This window comes from Pipistrellus kuhlii, unplaced genomic scaffold (assembly GCF_014108245.1).
Source record: "Pipistrellus kuhlii isolate mPipKuh1 unplaced genomic scaffold, mPipKuh1.p scaffold_m20_p_7, whole genome shotgun sequence".
Lineage (NCBI taxonomy): Eukaryota > Metazoa > Chordata > Mammalia > Chiroptera > Vespertilionidae > Pipistrellus > Pipistrellus kuhlii.
Window position 1 is genome coordinate 49,953,302 of NW_023425573.1, and position 20,945 is coordinate 49,974,246.

Below are 20,945 nucleotides of genomic sequence, written 5' to 3' on the forward strand. Positions count from 1 at the left end.
GGTCGTCTTATACGCCGGAAAAATACTGTACTATTTTATCCTCACCTGAGGATATTTTTTCCATTGAGTTTTACAGAGTAGAAGGGAGGGAGGAGGAGGAGAGAGAGAAACATCAACATGAGAGAGACACATCGATTGGTTGCCTCTCATACATAGCCCTATGGGGGCAGGGAAACCTCAACTGAGGTATATGCCCTTGTGGTGGTGGTGGTGGGGAGCGGGGGAGGGAATCAAACGCAAAACTCTGGTCTGTGAGCTGACTCTCTAGCCACTGAGCAACAGACCAGGGCTTCATTTTGTTTTTAAAGAATTGTACTTATGATTTTACAGTAAACCATTTAAATATATTTTTTAAATCAGGTAGTATATCAATTTTAAACTTTTCATTTTGAATTATTTTATTGCCAAATTAGGGAATGGAAGTTAGTCTCAGTTTATCACAGAATTGTTAAACATTAGGCTATAGGCCTGTTTCTAAGAATTTTATCCAATATAAATATACATTATTGGTGAAGTTATTTTATTTATTCCAAATATTTTTGGTTCAATAAGAAATTACTTGTTCTCACTAAAAAACACAAACAGAACACACACACACACACACACACACACTCGCCCCCTGCCAACAAACAAACAAACAAACAAACAAAAAACTTAACTGGATTTAAATTCCTAAGTGTATAGGTTGTGGAATTCATTTTCATGGAACTTTTTAAGATTGTGTATCCAGAATAACATTCTAGTACATCTCACTCTGCATTGCCTGAAGAAAAGTCCTAATTTTTTGTTTTGTTTTGTTTTTTAATGGTAATAATGCTCCCTACTGGTTGCTTCAGAAGGAAGCAAATGCCATATTTATTAAAATTTGTCTAAGGAAGGCAGCAGATAGTGAGAGAAATAATTTGTTAAAATATCTATTTTTGCATTTTTACATATAATAACTCAGGCATCAGCCAAAAGCTGTTTCATTAGGAGAACTCTTCAAAAATTTCATGAGAATGCAAACAAGTTAGCCACACAGAGAAGGCAAAAGACAGTTTTTTAGTTCCCTCTGGTGGCTAAAGCTTGGTAATGGTCTTGCTGAGATTTTGTGTGGTTAGGACAGGAAAAAAATTACTATGGTGAAAATTTCTTTTCCTGCTCAAGAGATAGTATTTAAAAATATAAATTTATTTTACAGACAAATCTCTTGAATAGTGTATAAGTCCAGGGTATTCTTCCTACTGAGTTGCCTAAGATAAAACAGCAGATTGAACTACCTGAGGCAGCACGTTTCTATTTTGACCTATAAGGATGGCAATTCCATAATACATTATGGTATGTACAAACAGATCATGTGTACCCATTTGTCAGTTAAATTTCATAACAAATAGAACAAAATTCAGACCACTTTCCTCTCTTTCACAATATTCCAGGTTATCCTTATACCACCAGAGAGAATAGTTTTACTAAGTCCTTGTCATCAGGAGATTTGCTTCGCAAAGAATGGCTGGTTTGCACAATCCTTTCAAAGGCAAACTGAAAAAAGTTGGCTCAAGAAAGCAGGCTTACTGCTGTTCAAGTCTGAGAACCTCTGGCATGAAGAAAAAGGAAACTTAAAGAAAATAAAACAACACTGGCAGTAAACCTTAAATGAGAAATAGAACAATAAAAAAAAATGAAAGTATGCATAACTAGGGAAGAGCTCCAGGTCAACACTTGACTAACCATCTCCAAACCCATCCTATGGTAAATGTCCTCACATCTGGTCATCCTCTTCAAATCTAGCCTCACTCCTAGAACAGGTTGAAATGGCTTTTGTCTAAGTTTCTCCTCTTCCTTGATTTTTTCTTCGCTTTGTCCTCTATCCCGCCTATCTAGCTTGGCTTCTTCCCTTTTAGTACATTACCTTGTATCTTGGAATTTTCTCTGCTGTTGTCTGACAATTTGTTACTTTTAAATTTATAAAACTCTAAATCATGCCATCCTATTATTTAACCCTACTCAATAACTTACCATTACATTCAGAAGAAAGGGAGGAAAGAAGGAAGGAAAGAAGGAAGGAAAGAAGGAAGGAAGGATCTTTCCTACAAGGACCTATATGATCTGACTCCTTTCTCCCTCTTCAACTTCACCTGGTGCCATTCTTTCCTCCTTCACACCCTGACAACAACAGTCATGTCCTTCCCAGTTCTTGAACATCTCGGATGGTCATCAGTCTCTGAGTTTTCACATAAGGGCATCCTGTGCCTGGTGCTCCTTTAGCACTTGGCTGACTCTTGGTCTTTCAGACCTAGCCTTCAACATCTCCTCAGTTGGCCACTCTGACTTAGATGGATTCTTCACTGTTGGCCTGTCTCCCAAATGAGAGCTATTATATTTATTCACTCTTTACTTGCTTATTTTTATAATATTTTTTCTCTTCTCAGTTCCAAGCTCCACAATGAAGAGGTCAAGTCTACTTAATTTATCACCTGAAATTCAGTTTTAAAATACTGCTTGGTTCATTGATACTTAATAGATATTTGCTGAGTTAATCAGTGAACATGGCTGCCTGGAAGCCTTCACCAAGTTTATCTTTTATTTCATCCTCAACCCTGCTTTGTCTCATCTGCACTCATACCTGGTATTGATTTGTAATGTAATAATTAATTCATTCTTTCCCCCACATTTTCAAAAGTATATTGGCATTTTATTATTTATGGAGTCAGATTTTAAATTGCTGCTTGAACTTACCACACCGCCAGCTCTCACAATGGGAGCCTTCAAGTCAGGAAACACATTCTCCAGGTACCATTTGAAACTTTTGCAGTTTAGTTTCTTTCGAAGTTCCCGTTGTTGGGTGAGGTTTCCGACATCTAGCCCTTGGTCTATGAGGTTTTCCTCGTGGCCATAGAACAGCTCCTTATACTCGTCAAGCCAGACCTCGGCCACCCGCACCAAGTTCCGCTCCACTGTCTTCATCCGGTCTTTGGGGAAGGAATATGGGTTATCACCTCTGAAAATGTGGCCCACTCTGGAACAGGGAATGATCTCAATTTCGCCACCACACATCCACACCTGGAACAGTTTAATGATAAGCATCAATTATCAAATCCTTGTCCACAAATTATGGGCAATTAATGATGACAAGGAACCACCTGACTATTCTCCTCCCCCACTTTGTTTGAAGTAATATAATATCCTATCATAGTAGCTCTCTCAACTTCTAAACTCTTCTTCAATAGAAAATTAAACTCAACAGGTTTATTTAGTTTTGCATATTGCTGTGGATCATTTCAGAATCAGTAAAATATATATTTCCCCTTCCTTCCTTTGCAATGTAAATTTCTATTTTCCAAAAAATTCCTCACAATCTCATTATGTAAAATGAGTTCCTGCTTTAGTTGAATCAAGGAAAAAAGCATATATTTTCTTAAAAACACACACACACACAAACACACACAACTCGAAAACCATTCTCCTTGATCAGGAGCTCAAATAATACCACTTTTACTAAATATCACCCTACTGCATAGGAGAGCCATTGTTTTTTGGATGCTCTCCCCTATGGCTTATGCTACAGCTTCAGATATTAATCAGTGACTTTATAAATACCCAGAGTCCTCTGATATGTCCCAAATTGCTGCACTATGGCCTGTCTGCAGCCTGCCTTTTGGTCACTTCCTGTCATGTGTGTTCTCCAAGATGACCCATAACTAAATAATTTCATTGCTTCCAATATATTAGAAAAATGTTCCAAAAGAGTTATTTTATATTAAGTATGAATCCTACAGTGTTTACACGGGATGACAGGCAATTATTTCCCCCATATTCTGATGCAGAAACAGTACTGTGAATTATTAGGGAGCTCTAATAAATTTCATGAGTGCTATTGATTCTTCCAAATTCAATCTTGGATATGAAAACATTAATCCAGAGGCCCTAAAATTTCTGTGAAATCCCTCCAAACATACACAATCCACCCTGGGGCAGTCATATATCTGATTGTATTAGTACAATGAAATCATTTAAAACTATTGTATAAGCTCTTAATTGTAGATAGAATTTGAGAAACACTCGTAATACCTTGAATGACAGCTCCATATTTTCTCCACCCCAAACATCAAGCCCAGGGTCATATGTTCCAAGTTCATAAAAGTAATTTTTATCAATAGAGAACAATCCACCTGCCATGACAGGGCACCTACAATGAGAAAAGGTTGTTTTTTTTTTACATTTGTATATCATGGGAGCGCAGTTGTTATCATAGCTTGTGAGGCTTTTCAGAATAGCTGCCAAGTGTGGGGAAGTCTTGGAATAGCACAAACAGCATTGAAGTGGCAACTTCCCTGGTTCATGGTGGCAGAAGGAAGGTGGGACCTGGAACTAGCATGACCTGTATCCCAAATGTTCTTTCCAGATTATTCAGAATACATTCCCTTCCTAATATTATGTTGAGTTTATTCTGAACTCAACTACTCCATTGATCCTCAATATGAGAGTCTAATAAAGGCAAAGAGATTCTTTAGGTGCAGGATCAAAACAAGAGTGTTACGTTCAGGCAGATCTGGGTTTCAATCCCAATTTCTGCTTTAACTATCTATGTATCTCTGGGAAAATTACTTCACTATTTTTTTAATATATTTTTATTGATTTTAGAGAGAAAGGGAGAGGGAATCACCAATCAGCTGCCTCCCGCATGCCCCCCTACTGAGAATTGAGCTGGACATCTGAGCATGTGCCCTTGACTGGAATTGAACTTGAGACCCTTCAGTCTGCAGACCAATGCTCTGTCCACTGAGCCAAACCAGCTAGGGCTACTTCACTCTTTTAAGTATCAATTTTTTCATCTCTATAAGGGAATACTGCCCCCTCTCTCCTAGGGTTATAGAGTGGGTTAAAAGCAGAGCGCTGGATAAATAACAGTACTCCTACTTCACTAGCTAGAGCATCAGTCCTGAAGCATCATACAAGGCAAGGAATGAGTGTGCTTTATTGAGATTACATTCAGGGAAAGCATGCTGCAATGCATAGTCTGGGCTTGGGCTCTCTCTTGGAACTTGCTGTCTTGAGTCTACATAACTCTCTCAGACAAGGAAAGCTCAGAGCTCCCACTGCACAGCCTGGGGCTGGCTGCCTGCTTGTCCTGCAGGGCTGGACTCTAGGGCAAGTGTTAGGAAGCCTCCACTTCAACTTCAGGTATAAGTTGTGCTCTTCAATCCAGATTCTCCAGCAATAAAGCTCCAATTTTAATTCATATCTATCTTCCACATCTATTTATTAATTCATTCATAGAAATTGGCAGCTATCCTATGAAGGGAAGACTAGATTCGAAAAGAAAATCCTAATAGTAGCTATTATTTTTATTACAATGATACTTCTATTACTATTATTTGCTCTCCTAATTTTAACTCATATTGACTTCAATATTATGTGTGTTTTTATAGCATATATGCGATATATATTCAACTAGCTCAATGTATCTTGAGTTGTAAATCCCAGAGAACAGAAAATGTGTTAAAAAATTCCTCTGCACTCAGGGCTGACTAGGTGCGGTGGACCATTTGAAAAATGAGTTTTGGTAGTGGGAAACTATTTTTTCAGGAAAATTTTGTTTACTTTTGGATTATTGGCTATAACTATAATTCTTGATATCCTATTAAATGACAGAATAGACTTTCTTGGTAAAATTGCTTCCTATGCCTTTATAAAAAGACGCATGAACCCTGGCTAGTGTGTCTCAGTTGATTGAGTATCATCCCATGAACTAGAAGATAACGGTTCAATTACTAGTTAGGGCACATGCCCTGGTTGTGGGCTTGATCCCCAGTAGGGAGCATGCAGGAGACAGCTGATCAATGGTTCTCTGTCATTAATGTGTGTGTCTTTCCCTCTCCTTTCCTCCCTCTCTAAAAACAAACAAAAATGAATAAAAAACATACTAGGGCTTAAAAAACACATGACTGTTTCCTAAAATTAAATTTCAAACACTTACCTTATTACATCAGTTTCTTTAATGTTGTTTTTTGCAATAACGTCTGGAGGAATTGTTCTCCAAGCAAAGTTCAAGGGCCACACAAAGACGCCTCTTTGAAAGTTATCCACTGTCATGTAACTAGTTCAGGGAAAGACCAAAAGTGCTACTTGAGATCATACATGTATACTTAACAGACCCAAAGCCATGTCTTGTTTAATGAATAAAACCAGTGTTTATGCAGATGACTTTAGATCACTACAAACTTTTAAAGAACATTTTTAGAAAATTTGTAAGTACAATTTGCAATAGTGACCAATTGGCTGAATTACTTATTTTCAACTTATACTTAAACAAAAAATAATGTTCTAAGGAAAATACGTATTTTTGGTTCAGTTGAATACAAAGAGGAAAGAACTGGACAATGGAGTTAAGGGTTAAGAATTTGTCATGATCAAATAAACAGATTTGCCTGCCCTGATCCCAAGATATCTATCATCTATTTCCATTTATTTATGGATAACCTGTGTATTTCTTAGATTTGCAAAAATGCACCCATGATGAGTGTGATCAGTATTTTCTGTTGCTGCTGGTTAAAGACTTACTTAGAAGCATCTTGTGGAATATGACAATATTACCTCATATCCTTATCGTTGATGACTTCAATTACTGGACAGGCTACTTTTTTTCTACTTAAATAAACTCTTTCCAGAAGAGGTTCCAACCAACCAATGTTACATTCCACATGAGAATCTAAAAATGTCAACACATCACCTAAAGAGCCAGAAAAAAAAATCCATTTGAAAATGTCATATAAGGTCTTAGATATTGTTCCAGAAGTGTGCTTGTAAAGGCAGAAGTCTTCTTTTCTCACTGAATTCCTTGTTCCTATCATTTTGTTTTACAATGGAATAAAAGACATTTTTTTCTAGCAGTCGCATGGGGCAAGTGCTGTTTATGTTTGCAAAAAAATTGATAAGCCACATAAATTGGGTAGGCAAAATTCTGAAGGGAATACTTAACATTAGAAGTGGTTGCTTATGTCCTTCTAATTTAAGGGGATGCATCCCAAAAACTCTGGAGGTGGAGAACTGGGATTTTGTTCTTCAAAAGAGCAGGAGAAGTTTGAGATTCCACATTTGGTCTTAGGATGATGAAGAGGAAAAACTGCTCTACATTATAGGGGTGAAAAGAAGTTAAGGTAGAGGAAGCAGGAAGTCTAAGAGGCAGTGTTAAAATGGTTGTTTAATGGGTCTAGAGTTTGAGTTTTGCAAGATGAAAAGAGTTCTGAGATTGGTTGCACAACAATGGAAATACTAGTATACTTCACAGTACAGAACTATATATTGAAAAATGGTTAAGATGGTAAAATTTTATGTTATGCATCTTTTATCACAATTTCAAAATGTTGTAAGAGAAAAAATAGAACTCAGAGGCCAGAAATATGTATTAAGAATTCTTTTTAAAAAATTAGTTGGGTGAAGTAACACTCTTTCTCCTTTCAATGAAAATCTCAGCAGTATCTATATTGTTTCAAGAAGTGTGTGTGTGTGTGTGTGTGTGTGTGTGTGTGTGTGTGTGAGAGAGAGAGAGAGAGAGAGAGAGAGAAAGAGAGAGAGAGAGAAAGAGAGAGAGAGAGAGATATTAATAATACTCAGAGGGATCTGGCTTGCCAAAATCCTATGTGGAATCTTTCAGGCTCTACCATAAGCAATTACAAAAGCTTTACCCCACCCTCCCCTTGAAGACTTGGTGCACAGCTGGTGCATTGGAGGGAGGTGCAGTCCAGGATGCAGGCCTTCTTTCCCTCTCAGCTGTTCCCTTCCCTCCCTATCCACTTTTATGGATATCTGTTTCTAGCCCAGGTTTTTCTATTTGGAGGCCTCCCTCTAAGGCCGATATCTCTGTCTCATCTTATGGAAGGTGGGTGGATCTTGAAAACATTTTTGTATACTCTCACTCAGTACTTTTCTTATATAAAATTATATTTTTAGTGATTTCAGAGAGAATGGGAGAGGGAGAGGGAGAGAGAAACATCAATGATGAGAGTATCATTGATAGGCTGCCTTCTGCATGCCCCACACTGGGCATGTGCCTTGACTGAGAATGGAACCATGACCTCCTGGCTCATAGGTTGAACCTCAAACACTGAGGCATGCTGGCCTGGCACAGTAGTCAGTACTTTTCTATTCTTAACCCTTCTCTCTCAGCCTTTCATTCTGGATTCCTTTCACAGCAAGATTGATATCTGCTCTAGTTCACCAGCCCAGCTCCATTCCATGGGGGGAAAGTCAGCACTGGGGGAGCCAAGACTTTCTTCTTGTTTAGCTTCTTTACTTACACTATGGAAGCAAGTAAGGAAAGCAGTGACTGTACTTGCATTTGGGCTCATTGTGTTAATTGATCACTCTGACACCTGGCTGCTCTCCTCTGCTTTTGTCAAACTTTAATAACATCATTTATCTCCTATGAAGTGCTTGCTCTATGCCAGACCCTGTTGTAAGCATTATACATAGTTGTATAATCCTTACAATAAACCTGAAGTATAGATCTAAGTTTATTCCCATTTAAGAGATAAGAAAACTGAGGAACAAAGAACCTAAGCAGATCCCACTCCACTTCTGTCCATTCAGACCCAGAGTTTAAATAGCAGTTTCTGCTAGACCCTATCCCTATCCCCACAGTAGGCTCAAAGGGTCAAAGGGTCAGATCATCTTCTTCAGGCACCAGTGGCAGGTGAAGGGGTCCCCAATCTTGTCTTCAATTCCTGTCTGTCCCAAATCCCCACAAAGTTTCTCATTCACTTATTGCTGGAAACCCGAGGGAAAGAGCATTTTAGGCGTCTTCAAACTACGGCCCGCGGGCCACATGCGGCCCGCAGAGGAGTCTGATCCGGCCCGCCAGGTTTTTTGGGCAGTGAGCACAGCCGAGGTGTTACAGTAGGAATTAGTAGTTCATATAGTCCGGCCCCCCAGCTCTCTGAGGGACCGTGATCTGGCCCCCACTTTAAAAAGTTTGAGGACCCCTGGATCGAATGACTTTTTATACTGTATTTTGGGAGGGATGAGACCTCCCGAGCAAGAATGTCATTGCTCCACACTCAGACATTTTATTTTTAAACAGGATCACGGAAATCAGAACAGGGAGCTGTGTCTCTAACTTTGAGTGGGATTTCTAATTGTTCTGGATATGGTTTATGGATATTTTACACTCTGTTCTTAACGAAAGGCTGAGAGGCATGGTGAAATGAACATAGGATTGAAGTCACACAGAACTGTCTTCATGCCAGAACAGCTGCCCTTAGCCACATTGGATAGTTAACTTACAGCTCTTTGAGCTTTCCCTTATGAGGCTATTTCTAATATCTACTTAATACCTAAATGCTTAATAAGTGGTGAGTGTTGTTTATATTTTTTTCCCTTAAACAATGAATGTTTAAGTTGCAGCTCAATCTAAATAATTAACTCAATCTAGATAGCCACCTGGCAGGGTTTTTTGTTTGTTTTCTAGGAGTAAGTTCCAGTAATGCTGGAGTGTTTGTATATGGGTTTCACTGTAACTTATTATTTATTTTTTTGGCCACCCCAGAGCCACTCAATGTGCCAGACATTTTTGGCTCCTTTTTGAGCACGACTCCTACTTATATTTAGCCGACCAGCTTGAGAGATTGCTGCCAGCACACAGTAGTGCTGGAATGTTGTGTTTAGGGTTCCTTGAGGAATGTGGACCTGGCTCACCACTTAAGTTTGCATAATGATTTATAAGTGATGCTCAGAAAACCACCTGTGTTGACTTCAGCAGAAACTAGTGGCAGAAATGTACAGGGCTGTTGCTCTTTAGGAGACCTCAGAGTTGGCCAGGAGTCAGATGCCACTTTTTAAAGTTAGCCAACTGATCCTTTGGAATGCAAAGAGCAATGTCAAGTATTTTGTGAAAGGCCATGAAGGAAATGAAAGTCTGATCTCTACTCTGACTCTCTACTGAATCTTCCTGACAACAGGCTCCTCTTGGCAGGGCAAGAAGTCACTTGGCCAGCTGGTTGGTTTATTTCCTTGTACCTCGACTACCACATCTTTTCTTACTTCTGTTGCTTTCATATGGGAGCCTTACCCTAGAAATTCATTGACCACAGCCTTCCCTTCACATTCCCTTCACATGTCCTCTCTACCTCCTTGTTCCTAGTAAATAACTGATTGGAGTTTTTTGTTTGTTTGTTTGTTTGTTTGTTTGTTTTTTGCCTGAATCAGATTCAGATGAAGAACTGATTGAGCCCTAGAGCCTGAATTAATAGTGGACATGGCTAGGGATCAGAGTCACTGCTGTGCCCTTATTATTTTGTAGAAGACTCAGAATTTCAGAAACGATACTTGGTTGTGATGTAAAAATTTATCTTATGATATAATAGCTTAAAGGTTAGTAAAATAAAACTGAGCTAATGTACTCAAGGGTGCTAATGAATGACTGAGAAACAGATTCATATTTTCATATTTGGATTTATTAAATTCAAAGAAATTAGTTTACAGTTGTAATTACAAGAGCTTGAATGGGCCAATTAGGCAACTGCTTTGATCAAGTTCATAACATTCCATTTGAAGACAGCTTCTCATGTTGTCTAACAATTTAGACTATTATGAAGATTCTTACCAGCATGTTTTGTACCCTAGGCAGGCAATGGAAATTTTTTTACAAGCAAATCACTTGTGGTTCTGTATTCATCAGCTTTCTTAAGCATCTACATGGATGTCTAATTTTCATCTCCAACTTATATGAACAAAATCAGAACTCATTTGTAATCCCAAATCTATTCCTCTGGCTATGATCTTACTGCCCATTTAGTTGTTCAAATTCTTTCCAATCCCAGGTTTCTTTTTTAACTCCTCTTGTTATTACTTTCTTCACATCTTATCTGATGTCAAGTCTTTTTTTTTTTTTTAAACAGTGACTTTTTATTTTTTTAAATATATATTTTATTGATTTTGTACAGAGAGGAAGAGAGGGATAGAGAGTTAGAAACATCGATGAGAGAGAGTCATCGGTCAGCTGCCTCTTGCACACCCCCTACTGGATATGCCCGCAACCAAGGTACATGCCCTTGACTGGAATAGAATCCAGGACCTTTTAGTCCCCAAGCCGACGCTCTATCCATTGAGCCAAACCGGTTTCGGCTGATGTCAAGTCTTGTAAGTTCCATGTCCACAATATATTCTAAGTCTGACCACTTCCTCTATCTGTCTTGGTACCTTCCTGGTGCCTAGATAACTACAGTAGCCACCTTATTGGTCTCCCTAGTTTCTCTCTCATCTCCCTTTATTAATTCTCTACAAAGTGACCACAGTGAGCTTTCAAAATATAAATCAGACAGTTTTACTATCCTCATTAATGTCTTTATTGGCATTACATTATCCCAAGAATAATACCTACACTCCTTAAATGATGCATACGCTTTTAAACGCCTACCGTTGCCTTTCTTCCTAAATGAATCTCCTACCTTTCTTTCCATAGTTAGCATTCATCAGTCAAAACTGCTTTCTTTATCCCGAATATACAGAGTTTGTTTCTGCATCAGTGTATTTATACTTTTTGTTCCATTTTCCTGGAAATGTTCTTCAACTAGATCACAGCTCAAAAGTTACCTACTTGGACTATTTCTCGACCAGTCTAGTCTTGTATCATTTGTGGACAATTATTTTCCATAGAAAATCAAACATGGAAGTTTATTTATTTTTGTCCAAATGCACTTAATTGTTAAGAAAGTCTTAGTTGTGCCGAAACCGGTTTGGCTCAGTGGTAGAGCATCGGTCTGCAGACTGAAAGGTCCCGGGTTTGATTCTGGTCAAGGGCATGTACATTGGTTGCGGGCACATCCCTGGTAGGGGGTGTGCAAGAGGCAGCTGGTCGATGTTTCTCTCTCATCAACGTTTCTAGCTCTCTATCCCTCTCTCCTCCTCTCTGTAAAACATCAATAAAAATATATATTTTGAAAAAAAAAGAAAGTCTTAGTTGTCACTGCAATGCCATTTTTGTGTGATATATTTGTTGTCAATTGAAAATTTATATTACCGAGAGAGAAAACTATTTTTTAGCAAAGCAATGGGATAAGAAGACTTCCAAATCTGAGCTATAGTTACAGGAATTGAAACTCAGGTGAGCACATAATTCACCATCTGGATATGCTTGAATGCAATCAGGTGGGGATTTGCAATGCCATGACTTACAGGGGCAGAATGGTGTCTACCTATTTAAAGACAGAAAAGTGGAGTAAATAAGAGTGAAGAGTCTGGAGTAAAGGTTTCTGTGTTCCAATCCTGGCTCTACAACTTATTAGCTAGGAGAACATGGACAAATCACAACCTCACTGTGTCTATATTTCTTAATATGTAAAATGAAAATGGTTGTACCTACCTCACAGAATTATTAGAGGATTAATTCAGTTACTGTAGAAAGTTTTTAGAATGATACCTGGTACAAAATGTCAGATATTTTTTATGAGGTCCTTCCATAGAAGATGTGAAAATGAACCAAATGCATGATGTTCATTTTAGAATACCCATGGATAGAAAAGATTCACTTCCTCCCATTCATTACCAACACCCACACACTAAAAAGGGGTGAAGACAACAAGTCATATTGCTCTTTAGGAAGACAGAAAGGGCTATCAGAAGTGCAAGCATATGTCAGAGGAGAGACAATTTTAAAATTCTGAAGATCTGAAATATTGATGGGGTCAGGCTTGAAAGGGCTCTTGGTGTTCAGATTTGGGACAATTGAGCACATCCCCCCCCCCCCAATAATGCTGATAAGATACACATTTAATTTTTTAAAGTTATAAATCCATAGTGATAGGTGCATTAGAGGGGAGAAAAAAAAGGAGAGAGGGGAAAAAGGGAGAGCTTACTATTTTACAAGTCAATGGCAGCTAATAAAAAAGAAATGATAGAATTAGAAAAATAAATTTGCAGCTCTCAGTGTAGTAACTGAATCAAGCAATGATTATCATTGAATGCTAACCCATTAGCTATAGTCTGTGAGGAAAACGAGATATTTGATTGGATCAAAGAATCATCCCACAAGTAACTTTTCATTACCAAATAGCTGCTGATATCTTAACCAAGTGCTTAAAAATGAGTATTACCAACAGCGGGGCAACCTGACATCATGTACCTCTTGATTTGAGGCAATAAGTACACAATTCCTTCACTTAATGCAGTTGAGTTCTCTATAGTATTCATGCCAAAAACATTTATCCTGTAGGTGACAGGAAGAAAGAGGAAATTTTAGACTGTGGTCGATTATACAAAACAAATGGCCTATATTCTTCGAAAACACACACACCACAAGTCAATGGTTGCGACATCTATTCTACACTGAGGGACTAAGGAGAGCGAACAACCAAACTCAGTGCATGAAACTTAATTAGTTCTCAAATTTGAAAAAAAAAACAAAAAAAACCCAGCTATATAAAATATTTTGGGAGCAATGAGAAAATTTGAAAGGATGATATATTAGGTAATATTTAAGTCTGCAAATTTGTGCCTATGTATGGGAGTATGTATGTATGGGAATGTCTCTGTTCTTCAGAGATGCCTGCTGAGGTATTAGATACAGTGTTATGATGTCTGTAAATTCCTTTCCAAAAGTTCAAAAAAAAGGTGTGTATGTATAGACGTGTCTGTATATGTGTGATGAAGCACATATTGCAAAAAAAAAATGACAGATATATGGATGCACTGTACAATTATTTCACATTTGATGCATTTTAAAATATTAAAATAAAATAAAAATGTAACCAAAACAGAAAATCAGCAGCTTCTTACCTGTTGCAATCCGTGCCCCTGCCAGTCTGGCTCTTATTAAACCATGTCTCTCTTTGAGGCGAAGAATCCGAACTTTTGGAAACTGAGACATGTATTTATCCAAATTATCTTTTAGGTAATCTATATCAGAGTGTGAGAGTAAAAAAGACATCACTTAACTAGATCTGGATAATACCAAAATGATAAACTCCAAAAATTATGATATTTAAAAAATACATTTTTTTCAATTATAGTTGACATACAATATTACCGTATTTTTCGGACCATAAGACGCACTTTTTTCCCCCCAGAAGTGGGGGGAAAAAGTCCCTGCGTCTTATGGTCCAAATATAGCCTACGCATATACTTTAAAAAAAAAGTTTTTTTACTTGCCCGGCTCTGTGTGGTCTCTGTGTGCTTGCCCGGCTCTAAAATGGTTCTAAATGCTGCTGTTTACTTTACAGGGTTGATTACATGTGTTTATGACTGTGATGTTGGGTTTTAATGCACATAAAATATTTTAGGACACTATTTGTTTCAGAATCTTTTTTTCTTCATTTCCCTTCTCTAAAAACTGGTGCGTCTTATGGTCCAGAGTGTCTTATGGTCCAAAAAATACGGTATATTAGTTTCAGGTGTGAAACATAATGATTAAACATTTATATAGCTTATGAAATGATCACCCCAATAAGTCTAGTACCCATCTGACACCATACATAGTTATTATAATATTATTGACTATATTCCCTGTACTGTACTTTACATCCCTATAACTAATTTTATAAGTGGTAATTTGTACTTCTTAATCCCTTCATATTTTTCACCAATCCCTACAATCCCCTTCCCACCTGGTAATCATCAATTTGCTTGCTGGATCTATGAGTTCATTTATGTATTGTTTGCTCATTTATTTTATTTTTTATTTTTTAGAATTCATATATAAGTAAAATCATATGGTGATTGTCTTTCTCCTTCTGACTTATTCCACTTAGCATAATACCCTGTAGGTCCATCCATGCTGTTGCAAATGAAATTTTATTTCATTGGCAATTATTTTCTTTTCTGATGTCATTTTTTGGGATGAATTTTTATCTGGGTTCAATACTCAACTCTCTTCTTTTTCCAACTGTTTTTCTTAAATCTCAAGTCCTTCTTCTCTGTGTTGCCAAATTACACACAGGAGGGATCACCTTTTCTGAGTATTAGTAAGTACAGGGGCAAATTTACCTAGAAATAAATTAAAGTTGTACCATCCACTCTCCTCCCCCAACCCCCTTAACAAAATCCCCTTCTAAGGCCCAGGGAAAAGGCTAAGCATTGTATGCAAACTAAAAAATTTGCAAAAGAAAGATATTGCAACTGTAATTGTTTAAGAATACTGTCACTTCCTGCTGTGACATCCCCCTCCATCACACCTACCATGTCTTGTTGGATGGCAGCTAAAGGAGTGTGTGTGTGTGTGTGTGTGTGTGTGTGTGTGTGTGTGTGTGATATTTTATGAGGTATTTTGATGTGCCTTGTGATCACTTCTATGTGTAATTAACATTCTCAAGAAGGACTGGCTTTAGGAATACTTCTGCTGCTCACTTTCCTACTCACTTTGTGTTGTTTTTCTTAAAAAGACTCCATAGAAGCTTCAGGTCCCACAAAATCAGGACACGCCATTCCTAAAGAGACTGTTATCTGTTTAGTAACTACTATATACTCTTTCTGTGTACGCTTTCTTAAAGTTTTCAATTAGTTTTCCTTAAGCATTGCCTAGCTTCAGGGGCTCCGTGTGATTCCGGTGGGAAACTCTGAGGCTGAGAAAATTGGCTGTCATTGTGGTCACGAACAAGGCTAATCTGCTCTATTAAGGGTTGGCAACTCTTTACTATTTTCTAAGCTTTTTGGAAGTTGGCTGCCTTTTGGGAATTTATAACATGGCAGTCATGGAACCTCTGTTAGTCATGGGACCACTTACACACACAAATTTATTGAAAATCCAAAGAAAGAGAGTCTTTTCTGTAATAAACAAAACAAACGTAAAGCCTTACAGTGGTGGATTCTGCTTCTGAACTTCATTAAAACCTTATCTCTATGGTCCCATTGGCAATTCATCTTAACACTTAACTGAAAATATAATATGTTTTGCTCTTGAGGAAGAAGCCATAGGCCTTCCATTCCCTTGTTTCCCACAGAGTCTAACTCAAACGCTATTTATAGAAAAGGTACCCCATTAATTGTGAGGTGTTTGCTTATTAGATCCATAAAAAAGTGTTTGTGCAATTGAGAGAACATCTTCAGATTTCATAGTACCTGTCTCCAAGAGGCAAAAGTTAGAAAGTCACTCCTCTGTGGCTGAGAAGTTACAGTGGAAAGGAAGTTTGGGCAAGCTAACTGGACAGGGCTCCAGATAGTTGTTAGGAACGATGATTTGTCATTTGTAAAATGTATATGCTTTATCGGATTACCCAGTAATTTTACCATACATCCAAACTGCAATTGTTTTTTTTAAATAAATTTTTATTGTTCATATTATTACAAATGTTCCTTTTTTCCCCCCTCCCACCATTGCTCTCCTCCACCAGGTTCCCACCCCACCCTCTGCCCTTTCCCCACTCCCCATTGTCCTCATCCATAGGTGCACAGTTTATGTTCAGTCTCTTCCCACATCCCCTTCTCCCCTTTTCCCCAAGAATCGTCAGTTCAATTGTTTTATATCAAACTTTGATTTTTTCAGGATCAGTTTTCTTACCTTTGGAGCTACAGTCATCCACCAGCAGAATCTCCTTGATGAGATGTGGAGGAGAGCGATTGAGGACACTGTGAACAGACCTCAGGAGAGTGGACCACACCTCATCCACAAAGCACATGATGACACTGGTGGTTGGGAGATTATTGTGAACCAGCTGCTTTGCACACCTGGGCGAGAATACACGCTGAGCATAAGCAACGTGCATAAGCAGAATAACAAGATCCACAGGATGAATTTAAGAGTTAAAAAGTATGCCAAAACTGGTTTGACTCAGTGGATAGAGCGTCGGTCTGTGAACTGAAAGGTCCCAGGTTTGATTCCGGTCAAGGGCATGTACATTGGTTGTGGGCACATTCCCAGTAGGGAGTGTGCAGGAGGCAGCTGGTAGATGTTTCTCTTTCATCAATGTTTCTAGCTCTCTATCCCTCTCTTTTCCTCTCTGTGGAAAATCAATAAAATATATTTTAAAGAAAGTATGATTGTGTGTGTACATTATCTATGATTGTGTGTGTACATTATCTATCTATCTATCTATCTATCTATCTATCATCTATCACATCATCTATCTATATCTATCCATCCATATATATCAAAGAGGATTCTGTTGTGTGCTTTTTCCTAGAGAGGTGCATAAACAAAATAAAAGAGCAAAGGAAGAATAGCCACTAACAGGAGTTGGTGTAAAAAAGCTAACAATGGGAGACACGAGAACTTATAATGGAGGCATCAGGCTATAGTGGGAAGGACATGGGCTTTGCAGATGGTTAGACACTATTTTGAATCCAACCACCAATATTTTCTAAGATCTTTATTCACTGATACCTTACTTAATCCTTACTTAATCTCTCTGTGCCTCAGTTCCTCATCTGTGAGATGAAGTAATGGTTCTTATTGAACCAAATTGTACAGCCTAGTGAGGATGTTCGTAAAATGCCCAGCACAGTTCTTGGCAAAGAAATACACCAAATGGGAGTATTTTGTTGTCCGAATTAGATTATTTACCATGGGAAAACATTCAGAATTATATAGTGCTACCAGGTAGTTTATGATGGTCCTTCCAAATGGCCTTCTGCCAAATGCCAAATAAAATATATTTTTCCACTCTGTGAGTAAATGTATTAATACCAAATTTTATATACACACACACAAACACAAAGATACATGATCTCTGAATGCATAATAATATGGCCACTCAGTGTATTTGTATCTCAAGTGGGTACCAAAAGTATTTTAGACTTTTGCTAGAGATCAACCACCTATTTGCCCTGAGCTTCCTATCAGCCAGTGCAAAGGGGGAAACTGATCAGGTGCATGATTTATAATGTCTTTGATAGCAAATAAATGAGGTACTCAAGAGAAGTATACTGAGTGGCCAGATTATTATGCGTTTTAGAGATCATAATAATCTGGCCACTCAGTGTATATAGTGTTCCCCCAAAATGCATACACACTTTAACAGATAATAACTCAATTTTGAAAAGGAAATGTATTTTAATAAACACTGCTTTATAACTATAACTATATATATATATATATATATATATATATATATACACACACACACATATACACACATTGTTGGGACTACACACACACACACACACACACACACACACACACACACACACTATGGTCCTGGTGCATGAAATTTGTGCACTGGGTGGGTGGGAGTCCCCTCAGCCCAGCCTGCCCCCTCTCACATACTGGGAGCCCTCAAGGGATGTCCTACCGAAGTCTGGCCTCCCTTTGTGGAAGACGACCAGGCTGATCAGGGAAAGGCACCAGCTCCATCACCCCACTGCTGTAGCCATTGCCAGTCACTGCATTCACCAAGGTGTTTTCATCAACACAGACTCTGGCCCCTTCACCACGAAAAAATGACAACTTTTTTTAGGCATTTTCAAGATACGTCTTTCATAGTATATGATTTTTCTTTTCTTCCTTCCTTCCTTCCTTCCTTCCTTCCTTCCTTCCTTCCTTCCTTCCTTCCTTCTCTCTCTCTCTCTCTCTCTCTCTCTCTCTCTCTCTCTCTCTCTCTCTCTCTCTCCCTCTCCCTCTCTCTCTCTCTCCCTTTCTCTCTCTCTCTCTTTCTTTTTTTTTCTTCCTTTCTTCCTCACCTGAGAATATGCTTCCATTGATTTTTTAGAGAATGTGGAAGAGAAAGGGAAAGATAGAGACATCAAAGTGAGATGTACACTTGATTGATTGGTTGCCTCCTGCATGAGCCCTGACCTGGGCCCCAGCTAGGGAGGAGCCTGCAACTAAGGTACATGCCCCTGATCAGAATCTAACCCAGATCTTGCTCTTGGTAAACCTAGTCCTTATCCACTGAGCTGAACTGCCTAGGGAAGGTTATGACATTTCTTAGCCCTCCAGCATTGGACCTTCTTTTTTTTTCTCCAGGAGTATGATGGAAAAACCCTAGATCACCTTTTTGGACTCTTATACCCAAGTTACTAAGAATATTACCAGTGGCTTACAGGGAGCTCAGCCAATGAGTGGTCAGAAAAGGTGTTTCCTCTGTAGTTTACACCTATCTCATCCGATTTCTGGCTCTGCCCCTGCCAAGGCCTAAAGCCTCCAGCCCTGGGCATGGGACCCCCTGTTGGCTCCAATTGCCTGGCTTGGCCTGGGCAGGGACCCCAAGCTGGCTTGATCGCCCGGCTCTGACCCCGGCCAAGGCCGAAAGCCTCTGGCAGAGGCTTGGCTTTGGGAAGGGACCCCCCAGCTGGCTCCAATGGACAGACTCCCAGCCAAGGCCAGCAAGGGCAGGCAGAAAGCTTGGCTTCCTCCATTGCAAGGGAAACCCAAGTCTCCCTCTTGCTCTCCATGACCATAGCCATCTTGATTGGGTTTATTTGTATATTAGCTCCTGATTGGCTGGTGGATGTGGCTGGTGGGCATGGCTTGTGGGTTTAGCAGAGGTATGGTCAATTTGCATATTACTCTTTTATTATACAGTGTATTTATACACATATAAATGTGTATATACATATAAATGTGTATATACATATATATGTATATACACATACACATTATATATATAAACATTAAACTCTTCAGCTTCTCTTTCTATTTAGGGGTTTCTTGCTGAGACTCTCTCTGCTAAAGTTTAGCCATGAAATCATTTTGCTGGCATAAAAATGGGAGGAAGGCTACAGTAGGAGTTGGTTTTCATGTAGGTCCCAATTGGTTTTTGTTTTCTCCCAGGTTTTGCACTACATACTGCCTCACTGCTGGTATTTTTCCATCTCCTGCCTAAGTTACTATTTAGGGATGGTGCCCAGTGGAACCTCACAAAGAGTATTTGCCATCTTTTAACACAGCAGTTAGCAATGCAATACTTAAATTATGATCATCATAAGTAAGTACTATAGGCACTCCACATTATTTCAATTTAAACATCAAACCAACAGCATATCTTTCTTTTTTTCTAGATGAATAATTGAAATTATGGGGAGACTAGTCCATGAATTTACTGTTAGTAAAGGGCAGTTGGGACTCAAGTTCTGGTCTAAGTCTGGCTCCAAAAATAAACATTCAGGAAGTCTTAACAACACTAGAACAAAAGCAGCTGGCAGTAGATGGGCATTTTATGGGAACAGGACCTTCTGCCAGATAACATAAGAAGTAGATACACATCACATTTGCATAGCACTGTACAATCAGTCCATGGTTAAATTCGATTTTTATAAAAACTACTTGAGAAACATATTATTATATTCTTCTTCAAATGGAGCAGACTGAAGCTCAAGAAATTAAATCATTTACCTAACATTATTCACCTAGAAAACATGTACAGTGGATTCTTGAACAACACAGGTTTGGGAGCACCAGTCCCAGTGCAGTGGAAAATCCATATGTAACTTTGACTACAATCTGCCTTTCACAGCCATGGATTCAACCAACCATGGTCCCAAAACAGTATTTCCTCTCTGTGGTAAGGAATTTATGGAGGTGAGTTGGCAGTTGGGAATCCAAAATTCCTGTTTTCCATCCTGGGTTGGCTGAATCTAAAGATGTGAAACCCAAGGATATGAGGGCTGATTGTATTTACCAAAAAAGGAAAACATTCAAGCAAACAAAAATTGATGTGTTAGTGGGCCCATGCAGTTCAAACCTATCTTGTTTAAGGGTCAACTGTATCCTTTTTTTGAAGAGAGATGACACATTGGATGGGTGAGTGGTTGGTTTACTTTGAATTAACAGAATTATTAAAGTAAGGGAATATCTTCTTTATTTTTTTAACTACAAAAAAATAATAAACTACATTTGAATCTTCTTTGAAATTACACATTGAAGATCATGAAAGTGTTAAATTGGTGACAGCAAATCCTAAATCCTACTATTAAAATTTAGAGTTCTAGCACAGCTGGCATGGCTCAGTGGTTGAGAGTCAACCTATGAACTAGGAGGTCACAGTTCAATTCCCAGTCAGGTCATATGCCAGGGTTGTGGGCTCAATCCCCAGTGTGGGGCA

General features: G+C 38.6%; 1 protein-coding gene across 1 annotated transcript in view; it reads right to left on the reverse strand.

The window, feature by feature from the left end:
• The window catches only part of GALNT5 (polypeptide N-acetylgalactosaminyltransferase 5), a 48,005-nt gene that overhangs the window by 10,824 nt on the left and 16,236 nt on the right, over window positions 1-20,945 (reverse strand). Inside the window, exons 2-7 of the mRNA XM_036421838.1 lie at window positions 16,466-16,632; window positions 13,750-13,869; window positions 6,574-6,709; window positions 5,957-6,076; window positions 4,048-4,165; window positions 2,716-3,039 (exon numbers count right to left, since the gene is read on the reverse strand). Of these exons, the coding sequence (XP_036277731.1) occupies window positions 2,716-3,039; window positions 4,048-4,165; window positions 5,957-6,076; window positions 6,574-6,709; window positions 13,750-13,869; window positions 16,466-16,632 (985 nt within the window). The remainder of the gene's footprint in view (window positions 1-2,715; window positions 3,040-4,047; window positions 4,166-5,956; window positions 6,077-6,573; window positions 6,710-13,749; window positions 13,870-16,465; window positions 16,633-20,945) is intronic.